General features: G+C 48.7%; 11 protein-coding genes across 11 annotated transcripts; 5 read left to right on the forward strand and 6 right to left on the reverse strand.

Annotated features, from left to right (window-relative positions):
- Positions 1–1759: 1759 nt before the first annotated feature.
- Positions 1760–3066, forward strand: N7457_002862 (oleate delta-12 desaturase; the record flags this gene model as incomplete). Its single annotated transcript, XM_057173908.1, has 3 exons — positions 1760–1801; positions 1863–2631; positions 2693–3066. The coding sequence occupies 3 exons, from the start codon at positions 1760–1762 to the stop codon at positions 3064–3066; spliced, it is 1185 nt and encodes a 394-aa protein (XP_057034059.1).
- A 2600-nt stretch (positions 3067–5666) lies between these two features.
- N7457_002863 (YoaK family protein) lies at positions 5667–6714 on the reverse strand (the record flags this gene model as incomplete). Its single annotated transcript, XM_057173909.1, has 2 exons — positions 5667–6274; positions 6345–6714. 2 exons carry the CDS (start codon positions 6712–6714, stop codon positions 5667–5669), a joined length of 978 nt encoding a protein of 325 aa, XP_057034060.1.
- Positions 6715–9183: 2469 nt separating this feature from the next.
- On the reverse strand, positions 9184–12049 carry N7457_002864 (Zn(II)2Cys6 transcription factor; the record flags this gene model as incomplete). Its single annotated transcript, XM_057173910.1, has 6 exons — positions 9184–10216; positions 10308–10496; positions 10561–11189; positions 11254–11334; positions 11391–11841; positions 11898–12049. The coding sequence occupies 6 exons, from the start codon at positions 12047–12049 to the stop codon at positions 9184–9186; spliced, it is 2535 nt and encodes an 844-aa protein (XP_057034061.1).
- Positions 12050–12683: 634 nt separating this feature from the next.
- On the reverse strand, positions 12684–13604 carry N7457_002865 (oxygenase MpaB family protein; the record flags this gene model as incomplete). The annotated part of the gene is made up of 1 exon (XM_057173911.1): positions 12684–13604. The coding sequence occupies one exon, from the start codon at positions 13602–13604 to the stop codon at positions 12684–12686; it is 921 nt and encodes a 306-aa protein (XP_057034062.1).
- A 690-nt stretch (positions 13605–14294) lies between these two features.
- N7457_002866 (acyl--CoA ligase) lies at positions 14295–16202 on the reverse strand (the record flags this gene model as incomplete). The annotated part of the gene is made up of 5 exons (XM_057173912.1): positions 14295–14853; positions 14917–15341; positions 15423–15857; positions 15914–16051; positions 16110–16202. 5 exons carry the CDS (start codon positions 16200–16202, stop codon positions 14295–14297), a joined length of 1650 nt encoding a protein of 549 aa, XP_057034063.1.
- Positions 16203–16735: 533 nt separating this feature from the next.
- Positions 16736–17003, reverse strand: N7457_002867 (uncharacterized protein; the record flags this gene model as incomplete). Its single annotated transcript, XM_057173913.1, has 2 exons — positions 16736–16796; positions 16885–17003. 2 exons carry the CDS (start codon positions 17001–17003, stop codon positions 16736–16738), a joined length of 180 nt encoding a protein of 59 aa, XP_057034064.1.
- A 505-nt stretch (positions 17004–17508) lies between these two features.
- On the forward strand, positions 17509–19800 carry N7457_002868 (uncharacterized protein; the record flags this gene model as incomplete). Its single annotated transcript, XM_057173914.1, has 4 exons — positions 17509–18203; positions 18258–18932; positions 19011–19486; positions 19538–19800. The coding sequence occupies 4 exons, from the start codon at positions 17509–17511 to the stop codon at positions 19798–19800; spliced, it is 2109 nt and encodes a 702-aa protein (XP_057034065.1).
- Positions 19801–20422: 622 nt separating this feature from the next.
- Positions 20423–21032, forward strand: N7457_002869 (uncharacterized protein; the record flags this gene model as incomplete). Its single annotated transcript, XM_057173915.1, has 3 exons — positions 20423–20542; positions 20603–20706; positions 20870–21032. 3 exons carry the CDS (start codon positions 20423–20425, stop codon positions 21030–21032), a joined length of 387 nt encoding a protein of 128 aa, XP_057034066.1.
- Positions 21033–21294: 262 nt separating this feature from the next.
- Positions 21295–23415, forward strand: N7457_002870 (uncharacterized protein; the record flags this gene model as incomplete). The annotated part of the gene is made up of 1 exon (XM_057173916.1): positions 21295–23415. The coding sequence occupies one exon, from the start codon at positions 21295–21297 to the stop codon at positions 23413–23415; it is 2121 nt and encodes a 706-aa protein (XP_057034067.1).
- A 258-nt stretch (positions 23416–23673) lies between these two features.
- Positions 23674–25957, reverse strand: N7457_002871 (Hsp70 family protein; the record flags this gene model as incomplete). Its single annotated transcript, XM_057173917.1, has 11 exons — positions 23674–23870; positions 23924–24056; positions 24123–24306; positions 24353–24370; positions 24421–24666; positions 24724–24982; positions 25030–25096; positions 25153–25197; positions 25256–25719; positions 25772–25842; positions 25893–25957. The coding sequence occupies 11 exons, from the start codon at positions 25955–25957 to the stop codon at positions 23674–23676; spliced, it is 1749 nt and encodes a 582-aa protein (XP_057034068.1).
- Positions 25958–26256: 299 nt separating this feature from the next.
- On the forward strand, positions 26257–27457 carry N7457_002872 (uncharacterized protein; the record flags this gene model as incomplete). The annotated part of the gene is made up of 3 exons (XM_057173918.1): positions 26257–26448; positions 26505–26931; positions 26982–27457. The coding sequence occupies 3 exons, from the start codon at positions 26257–26259 to the stop codon at positions 27455–27457; spliced, it is 1095 nt and encodes a 364-aa protein (XP_057034069.1).
- Between the last annotated feature and the right edge of the window lie 107 nt (positions 27458–27564).

A 27564-nucleotide genomic window follows, 5' to 3' on the forward strand; every position in this document is an offset into this window, starting at 1 on the left:
AGGCTGGGTAAGCATGATTCTGGCATAGCGCGAGTCCAAACATGTGATAGAACCAACCGGTGAGAGAAGACACATTGGCAATCTCGAGGCATGTGGAAGACCACCCGGGACCCACTAAACAACGCTCGTACCCGATGTGCATCAACCGTTGCAGTTTGGTGGATCTGTTGCAACTCCGTGGAATGAGATCTCCCGCGGCGTATGTGGCAAATCTCCCGGATACCCAACGGCGAACCCCTTGGCTCGGCAAACCTACGGATACAAGTCATGGAAAGAATCCGGAGTACTCGAGGGCTCGTGTGAATGGGAGTTCGGCTAAGGCGAACGGGATGGCGAACGGGATGGCGAAAATGTGCATCCACCAGGTGATTCGGGTTGGTGCGTTATGGGGTTGTGGGGCGCTGTTCAACCAACCCCAGATGGACGTTGAGATTGTTTGCCAACGAACATCCCGAGCGTTGTCCGAAGGGAGTGAAGGCGGCAGGATAGTGCCATCACGTGCCCGGTTTTCACCGAGGTCGCGGCAACTTAATCGAAAAACTCTAATTTTACTAAAGAGGCAATCTCAGAACACCTTGCCTGGATTATAGAGAGGTTAAGCATTTGAATGTCCCTTGCAGCCTCACTCGGAGATTTTTTTATTTTGGGAAGTTCCAGGATTTCCTTTTTTTATCCTTTTTCCCCCTTTATTTTTAGAGCATCGATCACCGATGGGGAGATTTTTTTTTTCGGAGTTTGTGAGCTATCTGCTCCGGACAAAGTGTTGTTTGAACATATAGTTGCAGTCCAAGCGACTCAGCACAAATCCTCATTGGTACGATGCGCTGTGTATACTTAGTGGTGATTGAACGAGTGTTTGGCTTCTCTTAAGCCAAGACCAGCCAAGGACCGAATAAGGTCAAATAGATGATAGGAAAGCAATCCCTTCAAAGGCCAGAGCGTGATTGCATGTGAATAATTGAGCATACTCCATAAGCGATCCTGTCTGATCTGCGTATTGCCTATCTAACCCAAGCATATGTTCGATAATCACAGGCGCCTAAGTATGTACGGAGTATGTATGTTGCGAACACGGCCCGGCGCGTGAGCGACCCCCTGATATGTACGGAGTAGTGCCGCCAGGGACACGATAATAATCGCCAAGGCGATATTTAGGGTTTTTTTCTCTCAACCTTTGTTTATTGGTGGGCCTATATTGTCTTGAAAAGGGGTAGGAATCTTCCCGCGCTGTGGATAATGCAAACGCCGCACACAAATATGGAAAGGCAACGCGGGTGAAGACTTGTATTATATGATAGTAGGGGTTCAATGTGAGTTGGATTTGTCCTGAGAATGGGTGTATCTGGTGTGATACCTTACAATTGTCCGGGTTCACGGTCGAAAGGCAGTGCAATGGACCAGAATCCGTTGGGCCCCCGAAACGTTGAAAAAAAATAAAAGAAATAAAAGAAATAAAGAATAAAGAGGCTAGCGCAGGTGGATCCATGGATCAATCTCCTCCACTCGAGACGCGATGGGCCAATGGGAATGCATGTCCCCTGTCAGTGCTCCCAATTTGACAGTTTTCTGGAAAACAATTGGAAAAAGGGGATTGGTCAATGGTTTGGAGTCCCGAAAATCTAGAGCTCCTTTCCTTTTGAGCCTAGGGGATATTTTCACGGGGGCGAAGGGGCGGAGAAAAAAAAAAAGAGAGAAATAAAAATATCTCCAGTCCCGAACTCTTCTCTCGTCCCAATTGCTTCGGATTCACAGCTTCGAAATGGCAGTGACACAAAGGCAGCCTGTTAAGCAGGCCCAAGAGGTACACATACACCACATGAACACCCATTCGGTCTACCTATGCTAATCCTTGACTTTCACAGCACGAAGTTCCCACCTTGAAGGATCTCAAAGACGCAATCCCGAAAGAATGTTTTGAATCCTCCCTCGCAACCTCTCTCCTCTACCTCCTCCGGGACATCATCTACTGTTCAGTTCTGATCTATGGTGCCCTCCACATCCACCTGCTCCCTTCATTGCCTCTGCGCATTGTCGCCTGGGCTGCCTACGGTTTCCTCCAAGGATGTGTCGGAACCGGAATTTGGATTCTTGCTCACGAGTGCGGTCACGGTGCCTTCTCCAAGCACACACGCATCAATGATTTCATTGGATGGGCCGCTCACTCTTTCCTCATGGTCCCATACTTCTCATGGAAGATCACCCATGCCCGTCACCACCGCTACACCGGTCACATGGAGAAGGACACTGTCTTTGTTCCCTGGACCGAGGATGAGTTGGCTACCAAGCGCAATGTCTCCATTGAGCAGCTGAAGCACCTTGCCGAGGAAACCCCTATTGTTTCCTTCATCCAGCTCATTGGTCACCAGCTGCTCGGATGGCAGTTGTACCTCTTCCTGAATGTGACTGCCGGTGTCAAGAGTGGCCCCGAAGGCAAGGGCGGAATTGAGAAGGCCAGCCACTTCAACCCCTCCAGCGCTCTGTTCACCCCTGCCCAGTGGAAGCTCATTGCTTTGACTGATCTCGGACTTCTGATCATGGGCTCCATTGTCTACTACACCGGTACCATCATTGGCGCCTGGAACGTGTTCTTCCTCTACGTCGTTCCTTACCTCTGGGTTCACCACTGGTTGAGTACGTCCCTCATCCCCACTTTTCAACTAGCATGGAATAAGAAAACTAACCAAATCTATAGTTGCTATCACTTACCTTCAGCACACTCACCCCGAGGTTCCCCACTACACCGCTGAGGCCTGGACTTACACCAAGGGTGCCCTGGCTACCATTGACCGCACCACCGGCTTCATTGGTCGTCACTTCTTCCACGAGATTATCGACTACCACGTCATCCACCACCTGTTCAGCCGCATTCCTTTCTACAAGGCTGAGCAGGCCACCAAGGCTATCCAGCCCTTGCTCGGTAACAACTACCACGAGCAGAAGGACGAGAGCTTCCTGTACTCTCTGATGATGACCTTCCGCAAGTGCATTTACGTTTCCGAGAGCAAGGGTCTGGCCAGCGGCCAGTCTGGTGTTTTGCACTTCGTCATGCCCGAGGAGAGCAAATGAGAACGCCACTCCTGAGTACTATAGAAATATAGAACTATAGACTAGATTTCGGTTATAGAGTTTGGTCCACAAAATGTTTTGGCGAGCGATGGTGTGTTTCTTCGCTCTATGATGGTCAAAAATATACGCATTTACATATTATGTTCAAATACTTCCAATCACTCCTACTCTGATCATGCAACCATGCGATCATCGACTAGAACAATTTTGCCCTTAGTAGCAGAAACAATTGGCCTTATCATAGACTTCTCTTTGCTGCAGCTGAAACCATGAGTCTAGATAAGCTTAAATACCCCCTTCGCCACCGCCGTCATCCCTTCCAGTATTCTATAGCCTCATTCCGGTGCTGTCAAGCATCCAATATCTCCGATTTCGACAGAGATTATTCCTTCATTGCCAACTAGTGTAGCTGTCACTATGCAATATTCTAACTGTGCATCATACAATGTTCGAGATTACGCATAGGGCACGTTCACATGAAGTTGAGAAGCAGGACCAGACTCTACGCTACTGAGAGAGAGGGGGGGACTGAAAATCCTGCATTCGTCTGATAGAGCAAGGAAGAAGGGCAGGAAACTCTCTAAGAGAGAGAGAGAGAGAGAGCTTCTTATGGCAAGACGAGCAAAGAGGAGTCAGCTGACCCCAAACAGTAGTCTTTAAGGTCACACATTGATGTTGGCTGATCTCCCCAGGTTTTATATTAGATTGAGGAAATATCCTGGACACCAAAGGAAGCACAGCCCATAAGCACTACAAGGGTTCCATTTACAATACTTCATAGATCTACCGAACTGTCAACCGTCATCTATTCTAACGGGTGGTGGGCTGTGGCACAACTCACCGATCTGAGAATGAACGATTGTTCCACTGAAACACAGATCAGCTCGATGGATCTCCTCAAGTGCATCCATAGGGCATGGAGAGAGATGATGCCAACTTGATCATTTCTGATTCGCATATCAAGATTCGTCTTTGATATGAGATTGTTATTTTGAAATTGCTCACCTTATCGGCATGGAAATGTGCAGGTGCCGTAAGTGACACCTTGGTAAATGCGTTACGCTTGCATTATAAAGTTTCTTCTCCACCTGGCTGTTGTTGACTATGATTTTCATGACCTTGGGCTCGACTAGATACCCTTTCTCCTCAATCGTGTGGATGAATGTGATATGGTCAATGGTCTCCTCGCAGGACTCCAAAAGATCCGCATTCGTGAGCTTTCTTTGTGGTCCCATCTGACATTTTAGCCCGTGGCTACTGATCGGAATCAATGTCTCCAATAACGGAAAACTGGAGAGATGTGCATCGATTGGCTACCTGGCATGGTACAGAATCATGTATTCCTCCAAGTCTCCCGCTATCATATGACTGTGGTTCTTGGTACTGCCGGACCTCTCAATTAATTCAGCTCAGTGCGTTGAGAGCGCATTTTATAGCAACATGGCCTTCGCCCCTAGATTGCACTCGATATGGCTGCATAATCTCACGGGCCTCCCGTGCTTCCATGCCATGCATGAATCTCACTTGTTCATGGCGAAGCAGGGTCCATACGAAACCCGAATACCAAGTCGGGCAACCTCGATACTAACATGAGAATTTCCCATATTTCTTCTCTAATCCTCATTGCTTCCAGGTTTGGATCAAGATCGCATCGCTCTGGTTCTTTATATGGATTCAACCCTGTCGGGAATCGCGCACGCGGCGGGAGTGGACGTTGATAGAGAAGTTTTAGCCGATTGATGACACAGTCTTGGATTTCTACTTCAATTGCTTAGCCCACGTGGTCATCAAGTACCCGAAGCAAGTTTTAAATTCTATATTCGGTGAGAGAAAATGCCGGTCACGGGTAACTATAAATAAGAATTCCAAATTTGCAAGAGGACCACTGAGGATCGAGTCGAAGGTGATGAAAGAAAGGCGGAACAAGATTGGACAGCTCATCGGAAGTTCAGTCAAACTTATGCACATGGGGTCACATGGTTGAGGCGGTCTGAAAGACGAAGTTACGGTCTGAGAATCCCAAACGGGTAACCACGACTCGGCATATACGCACGGCCATGCAGCTGCCGGAGATGATATAGACTTCCCCGACCCAGGCATCAAGGCCATTCCAGTCATACTATTCTAAGTTTCTAATACCTCACGTAACGATTTGGTAGAGGGAATCTTTCATTATAGAGCACTGTGGCCGGGGGATGTGTTGCAGATTCACGCGCGTCGAAGAGAAGTGGAAGAAGGTATCACTTAATAACACAAGGTCAATAGCGATATTACCCGTCATTCCTGCGTCATTTAGATCTGTGAGGACGTGTGATTCTCACTATCTGGACTACCTACCTGGGAGGTATCTACTAGAAGGAGAGGATGTCTGACTTCCCAGGCACCCATAGAGGTCCCAACAAGATCCGATATCTGTGAGTGGGCCCTGTTGGCCAACTACAACTACGTATTGCTTGCTCTTACTGGGTTCTTCCCTACTACATAGATAGTAATTTAAATCGTTGCGAGATAGTCAACAAGATTAAGTATCGTGAACTAATGATGCATAGGTTCGTGTACATGCATCCTATCATAACACATAAATAAACAACCAGCTTTCATCACACCTCCGAGACACTCTTTCCCCTCCCCTCCTGTCTCCAAATCACCCACCCAAGGGTAATGATCAACTTCAGCCCCATGGCAAGCCAGATACTGGAAGACATAACCGTAGTCTTGGACAATCCACCCGCAGTCATAGCACCGAAGAAAAGTGCCAGGAAAGCCCCTGCGCGACGGTTGCGCTTCGGGTTATTTTTGGCAGTGAGCTTTGGATCAACGAGGAGATCGCAGATTAGCGTGGTTACAACCACGGTGGGGATCTCATCTAGTGCTAGGATGCGAGATGCACAGATTTGACCTCCTGCTTGGAAGGCAAGGAGGGAGATGGGCAGGATTTGCATCCATTCGATTGGGGCGCGGGGGTCCTCTGGCTTGGGTGTGATGACGCTGAGTTGAATGAGGATTGCTGTAGCCAGGAGGGCGGTGGTTTGAATGCTGAATGAGAGGATCATTGTTGAGCGGCGTCGTGGACTCAATAGCCGATGGAGATTGATGAAGAATATATTACTGGCCATGAAGACGGAGATGGCAATCAATGACTTCGCCCAGAGATAGGCGGGATATGCAGGTTGGCCGGAGACACCTAAGGCGAGGAAGACGGTGTTTCCTATTTAATTTACTGTTAGTGCCATGTGGTTGACAATTGTGCATATTGGGTGATATTCAGATGTACATACCTGTCTGCATACTCGAGAAACTTCCCCATGCATTGTATGATAACCCATCCACTAAACCACCCACAAAGCAACATATTATAAGGATGATATCGGTATGTGTGGTGTTTATGTCTGCGCGGAAGTGGCGGGACAGGGTTGAGAGCACTGTGTCATCCTCTGAAGTCTGGGCATTGCAGACAGACACTGCTGTGCTTGCTGCGGCAGACCAAATGCCGGGCATATATTTTACTTCTTCATCGGGCCGTTCCAAACGAAAGTTGACCGCATTGAGGTCTTTCTGATAGTTGGGATAGTCTTCAGGGACGTTGCGGGGCGGCGGTGATGTGAATGGCTCTATATCTCCTGATGGGGAAAGGGGCCGGGGATGCATGATGTGATTAAAGGGAATATATATATGTCCGATGGGAGATTATAAAAGAATCTGTGGATCTACTCTGGGACTGTCAAGGTAGAAAGAAGTAGATTTTTGAGATGTATAGAACCGACACACCGGATCTGCGCCTCTTTAAGAATGCCCCATTTTTCGTATCCATTCCGATCCTCTCTATGACATGGATGGGAAGGATGCTTGCCAAGAGAGATAAGAGAATCCCCCGATGACTTGAAACACCGATACTTGCCTTGTCCCTACATCTCTCGTGTACAGGTTACACTGCCGAGTACTGTGGAAGCCGAACTAAATCTATATCGACCGCTTCCCATTCCACACACACCCTAGACATGCAACCACCATCCTTCCCATGGCCAGTATCCCCCGTGCAAACCAAATCAGCAATTTGAATAAGCGAGTCAATCGCTGTCAATACCCGTACAGCAATCGATTGATCTCACAGATCCCATGCTAGTAGAATCTCGGCATAACCTTGGCGGGATGAGAATCCTCGCTGCATGCGTAATGCCTCCCCAGACTCTATTAAAAATCAAACTAAAATTGGGACCTCGGAAGCCCCTCCGCTCGGAGACCCAGTCTTTAGCATGGCTTAGCATGGTTCAGCATGGCTCCGTGGATTGTGTCAGGAGCCGATTGCTAGGCTTCTCCGTTCCCAACCACCGATCCGCAGCATGAACTCACATTATTCCTTGGCGGCATGGTTATGCTTTCGACGGCGTGATTGGCCCAACTCTGCAGAATCAGCGAGCGGAAAGCGACCGAATTGAAATTTGGGACACGTTGATTTGTACGGAGTCGGAAATGTCATTCGCCGCTGTCCATGTGTTCGTATGATTGATGTGCCGATATGCATGTAGCCACTTGGGCTGAGATGGCGTCTTGGACAACACCGCCTGTTCTGGCCCCTGAATCTTGGTACTTTCTTCGCCAAGGGGATCGACGCATCCACAGACACTAGTCTCTTCCGGGGTCACTGCAGTAAGACTAGTCTCCAAGAAAGATCTCCAGCGGCGTCAATGGTTCATCGCTAGACTTATCTATGCCAACGGCGAACTTCCGACCACACAGCCTCAAATCCTGGTTCTTGGCGTGGACTACGTTGACTAGCAGTTAGGCTCTTCACCCTGACGGGGGGGCATCTTGGCACTCGGCTCCTTGAAAATGAGCATGTCGATCAGTAGATGAGTATAGGCCCAAATGCAAAATTACATGGTCTTCACCTGCCACACTCGATCGTCCCAATCATCGCGGGATTGATCTTGCGAGACGCGACAGAAAAATCAAAATCAAAATCAAACTAGCCTTCGGGCTCAATGTCAAGAAGATTATGGGAAAAGCAATAACTGCCAAGGGCCGAGTGTCGTGTTCCTTGTCACGCTCTCGGTGGTTTCGGTCTCGGCGAGGTTAATCGTTCTGCTGAAGTCGCCAACCCGACATATGCCAAGGGATCATCAGGCTGGTTCATTGTTCAGGCAAGCATCTAGCCATCCGCCCATTGGCCATGTCAATCAGATAATCCTTCCATGGTTGCGATCTTGGGTTTTATCCACGGTTAACCCGTCTATCACGCTTTCGACGTGACATCACCACATGATCATAGAGCATGGATGGGGGTGAAGACCTCATACTACAACATCGATAGACCCGCTCCTCTGCCTTCCTAGAAATGGAATTAACAGGGGTACTCATTTGAGCAGCCTACTTATAGCATACGTCGTCACGATTGAGTATAACGTTTTCAATTGCGTACAGATTGCTCCGTGAGTACTCCGTACCAGGTAGGTGGTTAGGAACATTCGAATGTAACATACGAAGTTAGAGAGCCAGGACTGGGTGGTTGAAGAGATAGTTTCAGATTCGCCATCGAACAATGTGCAGACGTAAGGGGGTGATCTTTGTGGATTCTCGTTGGCCAACAGCTGTGTGTCAAGTTCTTATCTTCGAAAGGATGATCCCAACTTTGAGCCTCGAAGACGACCCATGTGCTCCAGACCGGGGGTTATCCCCAGCACTTCCTTTGCGATCAGCCTAAGCCTGCGCCACCTTGGGAGGAATGTCTCGGCGTGGGGTTGTCGATCATGGGCGGACAAGGCTTTTCCGCCCTTGATACAGTCTGCACCCGACAAAACCAAGTATATGGGCCTTCGCCAAGCAATTGCGTCAGTTCGGACTGCAAGCAAAGCCCAATATTGATTCCCTGTGGTCGGAATGATCGGGGAAATGCAAGTTTACGGTGCAGACGAAGTACGCGGTACATTGCCTCGTGTTTCGCCCGTGGCTGCAGGGTAGATGGGTGCCTAGGCCCAACCTTAGTTTTTTTTTTTTTGCCGCCTAAATGCATTTCCACGCAGCCGCCAGGTCGGGTGTTTTAGGGATCGTGATGTAGCTTATGTTCTCGAAATGACGGTGTTGACCTGTGCAACTTTTGGATATTTTTAAACCACTACCCTAAGAAACGATCCAGCCTTGTTCAAATCCTTCTTGGAAGAAAGTGTCAAAAAGGAGCGAGTCAATCGCCTTGCTTGCTTGAGGAGTTGGCGAAGCCAGTGTGGTACTTGCATCGTAGTCTTCAAAGACCGTTTGCTCCAGCGGAATCTCTGTCTGTGAGCCAAGGCCCGTGAGTCCCAATGGAATAGTAAAAGTTAAAGATTCCGTCACATGGTTAGGTATGTTTTGGCTATGTTCAAAATCCATGAAGTCCAAATTCGGTGCAGTATCTTGGAACTGGTTTTCCGTGATTGTGTTCATATTTCGCAGCTGGTCGCCCACCGTCAAAGGTGGAATTGTAGAATATTCAGGGAATGGTTCTGGCAGCGGGTCATCCTGCTGCTGGGAATGACTTTGCTCTGAGTCACTCTCTATCGTTATAACGTCCACTGAATTGCTGCTATTGTCAGAGAAATATCTTCCACTAGTGGGGTAGTTCGGTTGTTGCGCTTCGTGTAAAAACCCGTTCCCATAGTCAAAAGATACGATTTCAGATGTCCAGGGAAGACGACCAATAGCACCTATGCATGGTAGGTCGCGGATGATATCAGGAATGCAACTGGCAGACGGTAGTCTGCCGATTGATAAGTTGTAGTCAACCGATGTTGATATCAAAAGATAGGCCCTTGGACACTGAATGAATGCATCTTGCCAGTTGGTCGGCTGGTCGAATTTGAAAGAGATCGATCCATCTGGAGTATGAGCCTGGGGTTGTGTGCTAGATAAAGCGGTATCCCCCACTGGGCTCTCTGGAAAAAGGGATCGTGGTCTTTTCCTATTCAAGAATAAATTCTGTGTCGTTTTGTAGGCAAGCTGCAAGACATGGTTGGTGTTGATAGCCACACAATCAGTGACATCGTAGAGTGCCTCTGAGTGACGGACGATTTGACTTAGCGAGTTTAGCCGCTTTTGTCTTATCTCCATCTCCTTGCGAGAAGGTGACAGTTTGAAGTCGATTGCTGCGAGGACGAGCGGCATGCTGAGATATACCAGTCTACCATGCGTGGTTTCATGTTAGCTATGCTTCAAATAGTCGGGAATCAACACAGTTGCTGTGAGAACACATAGGCAATCGAAGGACTCACACGCTCAATGGAAGACCATCAGTGTATGCGTTGACGCTGAAATGCTCCATTACGAGACTCAACCCGTCAATCGACTCTCGCAGGTCATTGCTGATATCCAAAAGTAAGGTGTTATAGGTGTCTCCAGCATAGAACATGTTTTCCTCCAGCACAAACGCGGCATATTGTGCTAGACTCATGCGTGCTGCACTAAAAATAGGAGTAAACTCCGTCGTTAGGTACGAATCGAGAAGAGTGTGAAGAGAATACGAACTAGTAAAACATATATGTCATGTACATCAACCTCGCAATGACATCAGCTCCTTCGGATCGTGAAGTATCGGTGGGTGGAACTAAAGGATGAGACGATTGCTTCCATTCGTCAAGTGACTTCGTGATATTTTTCATCCTCGCCAACAGGGCCTGATATTCAATCATGGACAAGTATCGTCTTGCTGTCCTTCGCAGATTGAAAATCAATGACACAAGGTCTGTGACTACCACTGCCAGCTGGCATTGGTTCTGGAGAGTGGCCAATAGTCGCGTTTTAGTATTATAGTCGTACACCGGGGATTGACGCAACTCTTTGTAGAAGTCCTCTGCGCTCAAGTGGTCACTCCATCCATGGAAGTTGATTGAGGTGATCTGAGGACGTCGACGCAGCCCGATGGAAAGACTTCGGTCGCGAAGGAGGATTGACCACCATAGTCGTTTTTTAAGAGATACTGAGACATTCTCCTGCGTCACGGAAGATTCAGCATCGATCAACCTCGCCTGTTGTATAGCCCTTCTAAGCCAGAAGCTTCCGGCCTGTGGATCTTGGCCAGATGCGTAGTGTGTAAGCAAAATGGCGCCTTGTGCATTTGCGTGGAATTGCCTTTCTGTTTTGAACTCGAATAGCATCTATATAAGAACCTATCAACAGAAGAAGGGAAGAAATTGAAAACAGACTTGGAAGAATGCCTACCTTGGCGCGTGTGTACAATTGATTGCCTGCATCCCTCTGATCTTTAAATCCGCATTGGCGTAATGTTTCTACGGATACAAGCTAGAATAGTTCAGTCTCATTCTCGGAACCCACGAGAGGAGTAACATAACTCTTACCGTACAGCTCGCGAAAAGCAATGCTTGCAACACAAAAAGGGATATCTTGGGACCAGCGGATTGGTTGTCTCGATAGATGCGCCAGACCTCAACCTCATCGAGGATAGGCACTATTGGATGAATGCACCTAAAGTATTTTCGGATGAACTCATCGATCGCGTCGGGTCCCGGCAAGCTCAAGCAGTCTTTGGATTCAAGGAATGTGAGGTCTTCTGAAGGGAGATCTTGCAATTGTTGGGAATCGACGAAGAGGTATTCTGTATATAAAACATTGGCAAGATGTGATAATGTACTGCTAGCCAGGCGATCCCAGCTACCAATTTGTGTCCGGGGGCGTGAGGTAACTGAATGATGACTGCCTAACTGGCCCAAGTTATGTCGGTTCCCAGTCGCGTCATTTGAGTCTGGGGGTTGGCGTATGGGTGGCACCTGATCCGCCGAGCTCAGGGTCCTAAAATCAATCGGTTATTGTATGCTTCCATCGAGACCTCCCATTGGGTTCCACACGGTTTAGGATTTTTAGCTCGAAGCACACATTCCCGGCGACCGTCTTGCCGGCAGCGAGTACACGGAGAGCCAAAAATCAAGGCATCGCAGCGCACCTTTCGACGATGACACCAGGAACAGGCCGTTGGAGCTCTTCTGATTCTTTGTACCATTTTGATACCCGTCTTCCGAAATCTGGAGGAAGGATGACGGAGTGGGGATGATATGAGCGGGGTTTACGGTCTGAGATCTGGGGTCTGAGGTCTGGGGGATCCGCGCTCAGACCACCGAGGTGGGAAGAAGCCGACTCGCATCCCAAATTCCGCCACGTAGCCTATATGGCTAATCCCTTATTTTCTTGGCCTTGGGTTCTCACTTCCACCACGGTCTGAGAGATAGCTATTGTCATTCTGCGTCCATCTTCATCTGGACTGGCAAGATTCTGGCATCTGAGACACGGAAGATATATATGGCAGGAGTACAATACTCATTCAAACCCACCAAGATGCTCTGACCCTCTCATTCTCCAGGAGGCAGGGGTTCTCTTGGAACAGACGCCCAGCCACGGAGCTTGGCTTCCCCGCATTCCCCGCATATAATGCGGGGAATGAACGTCTATGATCTGAGGGCTTGATGAATCCTGCACCACTATGCGAGAGAGTATTATCATCTTCATCAAAATCACGGAGAAATCAAGCTTAATCTTTTCAGCTACGATCCATGAAGAGAACACAGCCAACATCAACGAAAGACAACTCGATCTAACATCATCCATAGCATCCCCAGTATGTACCTTCGTTCCTGGTTCTAACTATGCTTTTTCTTCGCTTCCTCCAGCTTCTTTACTCGCCGCCGCATATCTCTCAAGTAGTAGTGCATAGGGTAGGTCCGAATGAACTTGGGAAGAAAAGCGTATGTGGCCTTCGTAACCCCCACCGTGATGCGGTTCACCCCGCGGCAAATGGCTGTAGATTGAAGTCCATAGGCCTCCCGCATACGTAGGGGTAGCATCTCCGTGGTAGTCAGACGGACAAGGGGAAGAACAGCCCGGATCCACAGTGGAGCATGTTCGCTATAAAGCAAATCCTTGGCAACATTCTTCGCATGTTGAGAAATTTCCAAGTTGGCGACTTGATAGTCCCAGTATGCCCAAAATGCCTTTCGGCTAGGAGGCCACATCCCAGGCAGGACTCGCAGGGAGACGGCTAGTATAGCATACTCTCGGTAAAGTGACTCCGCGGTTTCCTCGTCGATTTTGCCAAATGCCTGTTGGTATAGATCGGTACCGACGGCATAGAGCGTGGCAGCCACCCAGAGTTGAAGTGCGGGATCGTTGGCGTTGTAGCCCGGTCCTTTCACTGGAGCATGGGCGCGATGTACCATGTCAATCACAACTTTCTTTTCTTCTCGAGTACCGAAGGCCATGCAGTAGATGTAAGTCATGGTCGTTCGTAGTCGATCAAGAGGGCGATAGGCAAAATTGCTATGCTTGTCCACACCTTTGGCCACACCGGGCTCGGCGACTTGTAGCAAGATGGCGGCTGCACCTCCGGCTAGCAGTATTGCTTCCTGGACAACAAGCTGTATCTTCTGTGGTTTTTCCAGCGCATCTAGGAGCTGTGAATCTACAGTAAATTCGGTGGTACTCTCCTTCGAGAACTTTTCAGTTGGTCTGGTGATATCATTCGAATCATCGGTCGCACCCGGCTCGGCCTTGAGTTCAGTCATATCGAGAAAGCTGTACAAATAAACCTGCTTTGATGCCTACGTTGTCATTCACACTGCGTCTGATACTCTGATACTCATATGATATGTTGTCGAGACCGCGGAGCGAGCGGCACGAGCTGCATCAGGCTACGCTACCGTTTGCGGCCTTGATATCTTGGGCTAGCCTTGACTACTGAGAGCCGGCATACCGCGGAGCAATCACAAGTAGGAGAATAAAGTCCACATGTAATTGAGCAGCCCTGATCAGTATGATGGGGTAATGTGGGATCTTCGCAATGTGGGAGTATCAGGGCTTAATCGCACCTTCTTCGTCGTGGATCGCATATCTTATTCCAACTACTCATAGTAACTGCAGTCTGGCAAGCCCGCTACTATTCGGACGCAATATTGAACTGATCCAAGGACGGACGTCGGGTTGGGAGACGGGAAGTTTCGAGAGAGAAGACACGCAAAATGTCGTTCTTTCGATTTCCTTTCCGGAGTTGAAGAAGGAATGATATCGAAGGCCTGTACAAAGTGTTGTAATGTGCTGGCTGTCGATCAAATTTCCTTCATCAAGGGATTCAGACTTCTATGTCATGTGGCATGGAGGAGTAGTCGCGGCTTATATTCAATCAATTCAATTTATACCCAACCGAAGTTCTCCAAAATGTTTTCAATATATCCCACCTGCTATACTCTATGGACAGTTTAGATCTTAGCCTTCAGAAGCCCAGCTTGGATCTCCTTCTTAGCATCCTCACGCAGAACCCTTTTCAAAATTTTCCCACTTGGATTCCGCGCAATCGAGCCAACAAATTTCACGCCCCCTGTGAGCGCCTTGTATTTGGACAGATTCTTGAGAACGAATTGTTGAACCTCAGACTCTGATATATTCTTCCCTGAATCGCCGGGTCGTCGCACTACATAGGCACGCGGATATTCAATATCCGCACCGGGGAATGTGATCCCAATGACAGCCGCGTCAACAATCTGCGGATGCGACAAGAGCACAGCCTCGATCTCGGGCGGAGCAACCTGGAAGCCGCGGATCTTAATGAGTTCCTTTCGGCGATCGACAATGTACCATTTTCGAGTCCGCTTGTCGCAATATGCGATATCACCCGTTTTGAACCAGCCCTCGGAGTCAAAAGACTCGGCGTTGGCCTCTGGGTTGTTGAAGTACCCGGGTGTCACTGTTGGACCCCGGACGCAGATCTCACCGCGCACGCCAAAGGCAGAGATATTATTACCTTCTTCGTCGATAAGTCTGAGCGAAGTAGATATTAGTCACGCATCAACAGTATACACATATGAGAGACAAGCGACCTACTTGGCTTCCAGATTTGGGATAAGCCGACCAACGGAGCCCGTATCATCATGCTCGGGATGGGGGAACATGGTGGCAATACAAGACGTTTCAGTCATACCCCATACTTGGGTGAACGGGCTGTTGTCGCCCATCAAGGACCGGAATCGGGCTTGGACATTCTTATCCAGAGGTGCCGCGCCACAGGCTGCCATTTTGGTCTTTTGAAGGTATGGCCGCTTTTGGGACAGGGGTGACATGAGGATTGCGATCACGATAGGCGGAACCATACCAAGATCAGTAACGTCGTATTTTTCGACGGTTTCGAGGTAAGTCTCCAGCTCAAAACGTCGTAGCATATATGCGGCGGATCCCATCTTCAGTGTTGAGATATGGGATACTGGGGCTGCTGATGCATGGAAGAGAGGAACAGCAATGATGCGGCGAATCTATTCGAACATGTCAGTGTCAGCGATTACCACACTCTTCGTTCGTCGAAGCTCCGGAGCTGATTCCGGGGATGAACTTACGGAATAAGGACGTGTGACCATGCCGTGTACAAGTTCATGCTGCGCAATGAGATTGTGGTGTGTGATGTTAACGGCTTTGGGCAGCCCAGTCGTGCCACTGCTAAACAGTCGCATCGCTGTGGTATCCTGGGCGGTCTTCAGACTGTTGAATCGTACCCAGTCTTCCTCTCCGACTTTCAATAGTTCTCTCCATGATCGCATTCCATTTGGGATGGATTGGCCTATATTGTCGAAAATCCATATATTCTGTTCCGGTACACCCGCCTCTCCCGCAGCTTTCAAGAGAGAATCCAAAATTTCAGGTTCCGAGAAAGCGAACTTGCTCTGCGACGCCTTGATATGGTGAGCAAGCTCATGCGGAGTATAAGATGGATTCGAGCCTGTGAAAATTCCTCCGGCTCCGATGATGGCTAGTACCAGAATACTGTAGCTGATCTGAAATAAATTAGCATCACTCCACTTTGCATTTCCAGGGCATGGGAAAGCCGGACATCATTGAAGGAATGGATGAGAACACAATCGCCCTGTTGGAGACCAGATGCTCGAAGGCCAGCGATCAGCTGGCGAATGAGCTTTCGTGCTTGGTTACAAGAGATCGATCGTGGGGGATTGTGGACATCGACGTAGATCTAACGTTAGTTAGACTAGGGGGAACAAGGTTAAGACATCGCGACACTAGGCACTCACTGGCTGATCTTGATCATACGGTGGGTCATCAAAGATATAAGACACTAGATCCTTGGTTGGGAGCACAATCCTCTCTGCAGGTTCGAAGATCATCTTGGTTGGGGATGGATTGGCAGTAGTGCGCACTAGCGGAAGGACCGGATACAATGTTATATCACCTTATTTCAAAATGATTGAAGAGAAAGGGTAGTTTGAGGGCTTTTGAATGTCTAGATTGCGATATCTGAGTCCCCGCAGTGTCGACCCCCCTCATGTGTTTAGCTCGGTACTCGGCCGCTTCAGTGGAAGCGAGGGATCAGCCACTTTCATCAAGCAACTGAGAGTGCATTAGGCGAAGGCCCCCACGATTTAAATGAACACCATTCATGCATTCATATGCAGACTATGTAATGACGATCCTGCAAGCTAGGGTCAGAATGACATTTTCCCCTCTCGTGGATAGTGCCCCTTCCCCGCTCCTCCGGGAGTTTGGCAGGAGACTATATTCCACGTTCGTACGACATAGGGGAGGTTTCTGTCTCGAGAAATGTACCTGGAACTGGATCTACTTGTTTCTACAACATGATCCAAAGCACATATCGGCCACTGAAATTCGCATTACCTATCTGTTAGCCGTCTTTCCATTTTCATAACTTGGTCTCGAAGTCCTTACCATTATAATCCTGGGGAACGTCTCTCTTTTTGTAACTTTCAGGGGTATTTGTTTCTCTGCGTCCGGTTAGCAGTTCGCTTTACCTAAGCATTATCCATATTTCCAAGGTTGGGGTAGTCTTACTCCGGTACCAGTGTGGTTTCGGACCTCGAATCCTCCTTGACCTCGGTGTCTTGGCTAGGACGTCGGGTGAAAACAGCCTTAAGGTGCGCGTATCGACTCATGCCTCCACATTCGGGCATTTTCAGGGGATATCAGTTGATAATGATCTAGAAAGTGAAGCTGGAGAACGTGGCCCAAATTGTCGGAACTGATTCCTGTCCGATAATGCGGAGATATATATTTTGACGGACACTTCACCTCAAGCTGAGGGAATCTAAACATTTATAGCTCCTGTCATTATTGTCGGAACGTTCACTGAGAGAGAGATCGGACTCTAGTTCATGAGGCTGTATAGAATGGCCCTACGGCGTGTTGTGGTTCGCCGGTTCGCCGTTCGGCGGATGACGTCATTTGCTTTGGGCAAATGGGACTGCAGAGGACAACGTTGGTACCTAATGGACCTGATGAATCTCGGCCAACTTCCATACTTCTACAGGTTACTGGCTTATAATGTGTCTGGGGCTGTTACTTCGCCCACTCGCTTCGGCCATCCTTGACTTTCTGTCGGCCGATGAATTCCTCACTGAGACGACCTGATAAAATGCATGTTAGTCTGGATTTCCACGTTCGCCGATTTGAATAGCAATGTATTCACCCATCTCGGTACGGCCATATCGGTCAAAACGTCAGCGCCCATGTGATCAATGCCGTGTGCGCAAGCTAGGCTGCCAAACCGAGAGTGCAGGCCCCTGTCACCGATGCCGATCGGCCAAGCTCGAGTGTACCTTCGATAACCCTCCACCAAGAAGACCGCGAGCCTCGGAGAGTCTGCCATCCGTAGCCGTCCCCAGTGTTGATGAGAATACACATGTCGCACAAACATATGACAGCAATTTCACTCGTGAATCCAGTCTGGCAAGGAGTGGACCTCAAAGCCTCGAATCACCTTTCCCGTCTCTCGGGCTTGATCCAAGTAATGCTGGAGTATCCCCAGGCTCCGGTATTTTAGGTCCTGCGAGATCGCCGACACAATTTGTGCAAAGCATTGATCAATTGGATAGCGGCTATGCTCAGCTGTTTGGTGCATCCGCTGAATCGGATCCTTGGCTTCTCAGACATTGTTGTTTTGACGATTCCGGCATGAAGTATTTCTACAAGGTTCACTTTCGCAATGCCGGAGGCGTGCCCACAGCACAGAGAATTCCCGTGCACTTCATGATCTCAGCTGACGAGCTGACCGCCAGCATCAAGCATGAGACGAGGGCTGGGATCGGCGAAGCGACACGGGAGCGTCTGAATCATCTAGTACCCCCTGAGTATGGAAGGAGACTAGTCGCTCTGTAAGTAACCTCGCAGCATAAGATAGAAATTTCATAGAACTAACAAGATCACAGGTTTGTTAAGTATATTTTTCCTGCTCTGCCAATAATTTCCCGTTCCCAGCTGGGATTGGCCGCGGTGTCAAACCAGCTACCGGAGCTGTCAGTATTGGAGAAGGTTCCTGGGCACCTGCTTGCGGCTATATATGCATCTTCATTTCCATTTGTCGCCCATGACGACTACCTCTGTGTCCTTCACACGTACCACACATCCCCGGTTGATAGCCTTTGGCGGATGGTCTACGAACTCGTGACTGAGGAGATACACAGCCCCCGCTTGGCCGTCTTACAAGCGGCCTTGCTGTACACACACCAACAGCCAAGAGATGAGGCTCGCCTATCGACGGCCGATACCCCGTTCTTATGGTCTTTTATCGGCCAAATTGTCGGCTTGGCCTGCTCCCTCGGCCTTCACATAGAATGCCGTATGTGGGGTATACCGGCGTGGGAGAAACGACTTCGACGGCGGCTATGGTGGGCTGTCTACGCTGAAGACAAATGGCGTAGTTTGCTGATGGGCCGTCCACCCTACATCCATCCCGCAGAATGGGATGTGAGTGAACTGGACGAAGGCGACTTTCTAGTGGGTCCACGTCAAGGATTCTCAACCAGTTCTTGCGACACGGAGATTCCATTCCGATATCTCATTAATCTCACGCGAATCGGCGAAGAGATTCATGAGACATTTTAGTAAGTTTTGAATCCCAAATATAGTACCCATTCTTCCTTTCGTCGGCGGAGAAACCTTTCGCTGAAACTGGTTTCTAGCACCCTCCGAGCCTCCCAACTCTTGAACGCAAACTTTGCCGCTTCGGCCGAGTTAGGTCGTGACTTGCTAGAAAAGCTGAATGGCTGGTATTCCTCGCTTCCGGAAACCTCTCGGCTCCCTAGCTGGAGCAAATCAGGGAATGGTCTTACCCCATATCCCACATCGATCCATTTTGCTTACTTGTTGCTCGTGGTCTACGTTTACCGCGCAATGCTCAGACCGATGGCACGATCCTCTGAGCCACCACTGATCTTTGATTTGGAAGAGTTGTCTGCCACTTCACCACTACTCGTAGATGAATCCATATTGGACTTCATGGACCTTCCCGAGATAGAACCATTACCCGAGATTGCTATCACAGATGAGTCTGCCACCGGGGACGCCACACTACATGCGGCTGAGAAATGCGCCTCTATACTGGTAAACTTCACGAGGCGGCTGACATCTAGTGACTTCACGGGCTTTTGGTATTCCTGTAAGCTGACCGTGACTCCTATCTCGTTTATCTGGGTACTGACATTAGCAGGGTCGCGAATTGGGTTTGCCACGATATCAAATTACCTCATGCTGTTGCTGGTACAGGCACCAAATATGGCACATGCTATACGAGGAAAGCACTTGGTGCATTCGTGGCTACAGGTTTTGCGATGTCAAAGTCGAAGCTTTCCACTTGTGAAACTGGGACTTGCTAGACTTGATGCGCTTCATTGGGCAGGTCTGGGAAATACTTTTATTCTCCCTTTGCATGTCCAGGAGGCTATTGTGAACCCGGACATACCCGAGTCTTGATGGGATTATATGGCCTTTTGTCTTTGCGTATTTTACATCTATGGAATTGTCAATAATCTCTCTCGCAGGTGGAAGAATTCGACCCGAGATAAACCTGAAGAGATAATAACATAGAACAGAACTAAAAATTATACCCCAAGATTATACCGGCGAATGTTTTGCTCTTGATTCCACATTCCTCCCTTGGTAAAGGGTTTCAATGGAACTTTGGAAGGCACTTCACAAGTTACGACCATACCCACGGTGGTAGAATATGGTTGGACACAAAGCGCTATATCAGGGGCTCACGAGGGATGATTTTGTATTGGATACGAACTCGCAACATACTGCGTCATTGATCAACCAGAGGCCCTACCACTTCCGCGAGGATCATCGACTAAGCAGAGATGCGGGGAAACTCGAGGCTCGGCAGCTCGGTAACGTAGAGCTTGGGCCGTCGGACGAGGAAGCGCACATGTGTAGATGTCGAACTGGACGAGAAGACCGCGGAATGTGTCAACGCAAACAGTAGGTTGGCCTTTTCGGTAGTACCTGCGCGCAGCAGCAGCTAATCACCAGCCAACTATATTGGACAGCGCTAGCACGGAAACCAGATAAGCAAATCTGATTCGACTTTTTCATGATGCATTCCACCACTGCTGGGTGCTTCCGGCCCGTGCTGAACAGCGTGTCGTGGATTTCAGTGGCCGTGAAATGTCGATTATTGGAACGAAAAGGCCGCGCAGACTTGATGCTGTATTGTGTGTGTGGTGCCCAACGCCTTTGCCACGACGAACTAGCTGTCTATAGACCAAACATATAGTCTGGATGGAAAGATATCTTCAAGCGCGCGTGTGACCATGAAGATGATAGGCACCTCGCCAAGATCATTCGTGCGGTGGCCACTGCTGCTGAACTGACAAAACTGTATGTCAGAAACCCGCGATTGAATATCACCACTAAACAGGAGATTTTGACTGTGCCACATATGTGTAGGTGTTCTTGTCGGACACGGAATATCATGTCAGACGCTAACCACTTGCTCAGTAATTGATTCGGGGGAGCAGTTTAACCGTGAATCTGTCACTAGAGAATCAGCAATGATCTGCGAGAGATACGAATACCCCCGAATCATGTCGATTGAGATCCAACGGGTGACAGCTCGGTGGCCTCGACATGTGGGCTTCGATGAAGCATGGTTTCACGTTCCTGACCGCAAGTCGCAGTCCAGTCGCAGCTGTGAAGCCACATAAGTAATATTAGTGCATATGAATGCAATGTGATACTTATCCATTTCCACATATGACATCAGAATAAGCAAAACAAGTCACTGCAGCTGTGAAGACACAACTCTTGTCGCTGGGAGATGCTCTCCGCCTCCCCGCACCCCTTTTGGCATCCTGTGGCCACCTCACGCCCTGGAATGACAGCGATGTAACACTGCCCCTGGAATAAAAACCCTTGCTTCGCATAAAAGGACCAATTCACACGAAAAGATCATCGCAATGTCCAGACATGCAGTGGATCGTCCTCTCTCTCGCCGCAGTCGCCTCTGCGCTGCAGAGCCTACCGCCAGTTGACTTCGACAATACAGGTTCAGGTGATAACAAAGGCTTCTCCCTAGAAACGGCCGACCGAACGATCTACCTGAATGCGGATTTCGCGAGCTGGAAGGATCAGAATGGATTGACCTTGCTTCCACCGTCAGCATCGGATTTTGCCAATACGTTTCGCGACGATTTACAGGAACTGACCAATAGTTCCTGGGAGCTTCGCACGGTTAAACACTTCCCCGAACACGCGTCGGGCATATTCCTCGATCGGATCGACAACTCGGGCCAATTCACTTATCAGAACGGAGAAGAAACGGAAGAGGGATACGAACTGGAGGTCCAAGATGGGGTCGTGTGCATTCGAGGTTCTGGAGCACGCGGCATGTGGTGGGGGACGCGAACGCTCCTCCAACAACTCGTGTTGACAGAGTCATCCATACAATCCGGACGGGTGGAAGATGCACCCGCCTATGCGACGCGTGGATTCCTCCTCGATGCTGGTCGCAAATGGTACTCACTGGAGTTTTTAAAAGACCTGTGCAGCTATGCCTCGTTCTTTAAGATGTCCGAGTTCCATTACCATGCGACCGACAACTATCCGCTGAGTCGCGGTCCAAATGTGACGTGGAATAAGGTCTACTCGCAGTTTTCGTTGCATCCCGAAGATCCAGCTCTCCAGCCACTTGTTCAGCGTTCCAATGAAACGCTGTCGCGGGCGGAGTTCGATGATTTCCAGAATCACTGTGCTCAGCGAGGTGTGACGGTGATGCCGGAGATTGAGAGCCCTGGGCATTGTCTATCGGTGACGAAATGGAGACCTGAGCTCGCACTGGAGTCGAGGGACCTGCTCAATCTTTCCCACCCGGATACCATTCCGTTGATGAAATCTATCTGGGCCGAGTTCCTTCCCTGGTTCCACACAAAGGAGGTGCATATCGGTGCCGATGAGTACGATGATACCCTGGCAGATGATTATGTTGAGTTTGTGAACGAGATGGCCGAGTTTGTTCGTGAGACATCTGGCAAGACGGTCCGTATCTGGGGCACATACGAGCCATCGGACATTACCATTGACAAGAATGTGACGATTCAACACTGGCAGTACGGACAGTCGGATCCAGTCGATCTAGCCCGCAAGGGCTACAAGGTCATTAATTCTGAGGATTGGTGGGGATACATGTCGCTGAAGAATGATCATGTGCCTATTTCCCCAGCCCCATATCCTCAATTCTTCAACAATGTTCGTGTTGTCAACTTCGCCGATCAAAACGGATGGCAGTGGGATCCGCAGCTCTTTAATCCAGTGAATACAACCGAACAACCAGATGCTGAAGCTGTGCCAGGTGCTCTTTTGGCCGCATGGAATGACAGCGGACCTGATGCCACTACCCAACTCGAGGCTTACTATGCAATTCGTGATGGCATTCCAGTTGTCGCTTCCCGAGCATGGACTGGTACCCGTGGGCCCCGTCTGAACACACAAACATTGACCCAATCGATCGCTCGATTGTCTTCTCAAGCTATCGGACAAAACCTCGATCGACGACTCCCAGGGGAAGAAGATCATTACTCCGGGCCGTTGCTGTCATGGAAAAATTCAGCGACAGAATCAACCCGGGATGCACAACATTTAGGATATGGTAGCAAGGGAATGGATTACACCCTCGAACTACAGGTCACCGGCCCATTTTCGTTGAAATCCTCAGATGCAACACTTGAGTTGTCGTCAGATGGTGAATTAACTTTTACTTCCGATGGATGGCCATACCCACTCCGTTCAGTTGCGGAGTCGGATGGCTTTGACGAAGATCACCCCGGGCGGATCTGGGTGAACCAGACCACCTCAAGCCACGAGGTTGTGAAAGTCCCCTGTAAATCACAGCTCACTATTTCCACAAACAAGATGAGTGGAAGTCGCGTGTGGGTGAATGATGTCTTTATCGGTCGCTTCGAAGTCTTTGTGTACGGGGGAAGGAATCAGGTTTTCTCATGGAGTCAGATGGCTTTCGTTGCACCGTTAGATACTTTCGAAGGCTCGGGTTTGCAGCGCTTGGATATTTTCCATGGCAGCAGAGATGACTGAGATCAAATCTGCAATGCATTTTGGCATGAGCTATTCTACGTGATTGCGTGGAATTACTCAGACGGCATGGTATATATTCCTGCAGACTGTAGCAAAAAATTGGATTCGATTGCTATGGCTATTCGAGACTTTTTGATTAACCCATCAACCACCTTCCAGCTAGCCAGCTTTCAATAGGACTCGTCACTGACACCGGGCGAACACATTTTCGTCAAACAGCTATCACATCCCATATCCGGCCCTGCCAATCCATATATCTCAATAACGAGATCTCACAGATCCATAAGAGATACCATTAAATTCCAGGTCGAATAACAGCGAAGCAGAAGTTGGCGTCAAGACTAAATCGTAGCTGATATGGTAATACTCGACCCCCTTTGAGTTCCGTTTCTTTGTAAAAAGCTCTCTTGGGATTCGGCTCAGATCTGCAACCATCTCGCATAAGGTGGTGACACCTTGTGAGATTAGTAAAATGTATGAGACATATATCGACCAGATAAGAACATACTGGAGTCCTCCATTTCGGGGGCTATAGCCTTCTGACAAAACATCAACGGTGTGTTGAATGATAGAGACCCACGAATACCAACTGTACGGTAGAAGTTCATCCTTACTGGCTCACCCTCCGCTAGGGTTTGATTCTTTATACCATAAGTGAGCCAATATGTACTCCAGGATTCTCTCAATACACAATTTATGGTACTGACCTTTTTGATATACCAGTTCATAGCTCCCAGCACTTTCCACTTCTCTTCGTAAGGGCACCACAGAAACTCGCTATTGTCATTGTGTTTCGTGGGATCATAAGGGATTTGGCTTGAGATACCATAATTGCATCGGGAAATGCGACTGACTACCTGGTTGCCTTCCTGGCCGCGGATAACAGCACCCCTAAAAGCATTAGGAACCGAACAAGGACAATGTGTCGGATACCTACCGAGCGACAGCTGACCATCTGATTTTGCTATTAGCATGCTATCGGATTGACAGAAGTTGAGGACGTACGCGTTTGAAGGCTGCATAATTTCAATTCCACTGAAAGTAGCCTGGAGACGCTTGAACAAATAGGCCGAGGCACCAAGGCCTCCGACCAAAATGATAGCCTGTTGGAAATCAATTTCTATCTTTGCAAATGTCGTTAGAGAGTTTACCTTGACCGGATCACCAGCATCCCTTACACTGGTTCTCTGTTCGGCGATGAGATCCTCAATCTGTTCAATGATAGGGTCGAAGATATCCTTGACTTGATCCCTGATTGCCGATCAGGGAAAATCAGAATCGATACTGAGGCCAGGAAGATATACTTACTTATCGAGGTATAAGTGGCCCCCACTGAGCTCGATGTTCGAGACTCCTGAAACTCCAGGCACAGGAACCCAATATCCTGGCTCACACATGTCATCCTCGTCCAGAGGTCCTGTGTATTGAGGCTTGACGTAATCCTGCCAATATTGCCTTGCAGTTCTTGCAGTACCAATGGGGAGCGGCTTTTGTGACTGCTTTTCGATAAGGTCTTTAACAAGTGCGTCAAACCTCTCGTCTAACATCACCGAACCACACACAGCACCTGAACATTGTTAGATCGAGAGATGAACACCCGAATGCGATACATACCAGTCCCCTTTGTAGCCTCCTCGAATCTGAGTGGATCCTTTTGCTTGACGCGATACGTAATGATATCCTGGTACAACTGGTCATTGAAATTGGCCTCGAGTGTTCAACAAACGAAAGACTCACGACTGTTCCGCCACCCGCATCACAGACGATGAGGCAGTCCCCTTCCTATATATCTTGTTAGCTAATATTCTGCCCCATGATCATGACTTTCTAAAATACCCACCGCGATTGCATTCGGTTGTATTGTCCGGATGGCACACACCGCAGCGGCCTCCGGCTCCGACAAGAGCCTTATACTCGAATTCGGGATACCAGCCCAATATGCTGCCTGCAAAGTAGAATCCTTACCTTTGTCAGACCACACAGCGGGGACAGTAAGAATATATTCCATGTCCATAGTTTGCAAGGCAGTCCCAAAGCGACGGGCCAGGATATCCCGAGCATGGGTGACAAGCTTTTCTAGGTAATCACCAGCAACATTGATCGGTGTTTTGTTCATATCCTGGATGATCGCCTGGGATTCAATAGCAGGCTTGTACCGAAATTTCTGACTCTCATCCAGCAAGAGCTTGAATCCCTGGATGGCCTGACTTTGCTTGATTGGATGGCTGGACAGATCGGCCTGGTAACCCCATTTCATCCTTCGATCCTTGTAAGTACAAAGTGTTGGAACCTTCTGGCTCGTCACTAAACATCAGTTAGTTTGGAAGATTTCCATTGTTCCTTATACTAAACTCACGGTTACCACCACCTGGCCACGTTTGAATAAGCTCGATATCATCGGGGCAGTCTTCCAACCCCCAGGCAACACTTTGAAAATCAGTTGTGGATTCGTATCTTCGCAGCAGAAAGACGCTTACCCGCTGAAGGTCGTCCCGAAATCGATACCCATTATGAGTTTTGGCCGGTCCTCTGTGATCGTCATGTTGAAGTTGCCGCTTGGAAGTATTATATTTCGAAATCTTCAAAATAGTTTCCTTGATAGTCAATTGTATGAAGGATGGAATCCCAGGGCAAAATTTTGCAAACAAGGATTTCTTTGTTTCGCAAGTTTGATATCATCGACTTGGAGACCTTTCCGCAATGAGCGCCGGAGGAAGGGATACTTTGACAACAGCGACAAATTCTGCTGTCATCAAATTTCAAAATGTGCCGTAGGTAAGATCAAGACGTTTCAAGCAATTTATCTAGCAAGTTCTTCTACCATACCCACCTATCAGCAAAATGTCGTCCCCCGAGCATTCTGAACTTGATCAGGCCGACAAGGGCAGTCAAACATCGCCCCCTCCAACTACTAAATCGGGACAACCCCGTATTCCCTCGCTTCTTCCACTTCAATTCAACTGGGGGGGACTAAATCTATCAGATCGCATCGACGATGGACCCATGTGTGATGAAATTGAACGGCTTCACGAGGTTTGTCTTGGCGATTCCCTTGATTCAGAATCGCATTTGAATGACAGCCGAAATAGAGAGCCATAAAGGCAGAAAGGGACGCTGATGCATCCCAAAAAGCTCGAATTCTTGCAGAGGAGCAGTCTCGCCGACGGGCCGAACTACTTGATGAAGCTCTCCGTGACGCAAAAGAAGCTAGAAAGGAGAACCGCATCCTAACGACCACCGTCGCTCGCTTACAAGCTGGAATGGAGTCCTTCACCGACGAAGAAGCCAGACGCGAAATGTGCTTACTCTATCACGATCTTGACACTTGGAGACTCAACCATTTTGGGGGTCAGTCAAGATTCAAGTCCGCGAGCAGTGATGTTCGGGAGTTAGACATCATCCAGTCGGACGTTGCAGGGATGATCTTTAGATCATTTTGGAATGGATTTTCAGTTGGTTGTCCGCCTGCTTTGGGTAGCTATCTTGTGAAGATCAACAGCGAGATCAAAGAAAAAAGTAAGCGCTCGAAAAATGAGCATCGTCGTGACTGCCCATTCTAATACCAGAAGTGCTCCCCCATATTGCTCATCATTGGCGATGTGCAATGAGCACTGCCATCATGTCATTAGAAACCGCCAATTTAACCAACCGGTGTGATTGGATCATCGAACAGGTGGAGAGATCCTTCGGCCGCTATGCTGCCACTGACAGGTCAAAGCGCACGCAGCAACTATTCGATATTGCTATCCGCTGCGTCAAGCTCAAACATAAATTAGATTGCCAGGAAGACACGTACGCCTTCTGGTGTAGTCACCACAAAATGCAGTTCCGAGAGGAGCGAATGCGTGACGTCGCAGAGGAGGGAACTTCAGATGGATTTGTTGAAGTAAGCTTATGGCCGTGTTTATACAAAATATTGCGAAACAGTACATGGGTGGTCATTGAAAAGGAAGTTGTGAAGAAGATTCCACCAGTTGTTCCCATGGATGAATTTGTGGCCACAGAAGACTTCCACGATAGTGAGGACCTGCTTGAGCTATAATTCGGGTTGAGCTGATGCAGCGATCGAAAACAGTGACATTTGCTTGCAATTTGTATATCTAGCTAGCTAAAGAAACTCCATTGCTTGTCAAACACAAAACGAGATGC

The sequence above is a fragment of the Penicillium paradoxum genome, assembly GCF_028828445.1.
Source record: "Penicillium paradoxum strain IBT 22861 chromosome Unknown utg000003l_segment0_segment0, whole genome shotgun sequence".
In the NCBI taxonomy this organism is placed as follows: Eukaryota; Fungi; Ascomycota; class Eurotiomycetes; order Eurotiales; family Aspergillaceae; genus Penicillium; species Penicillium paradoxum.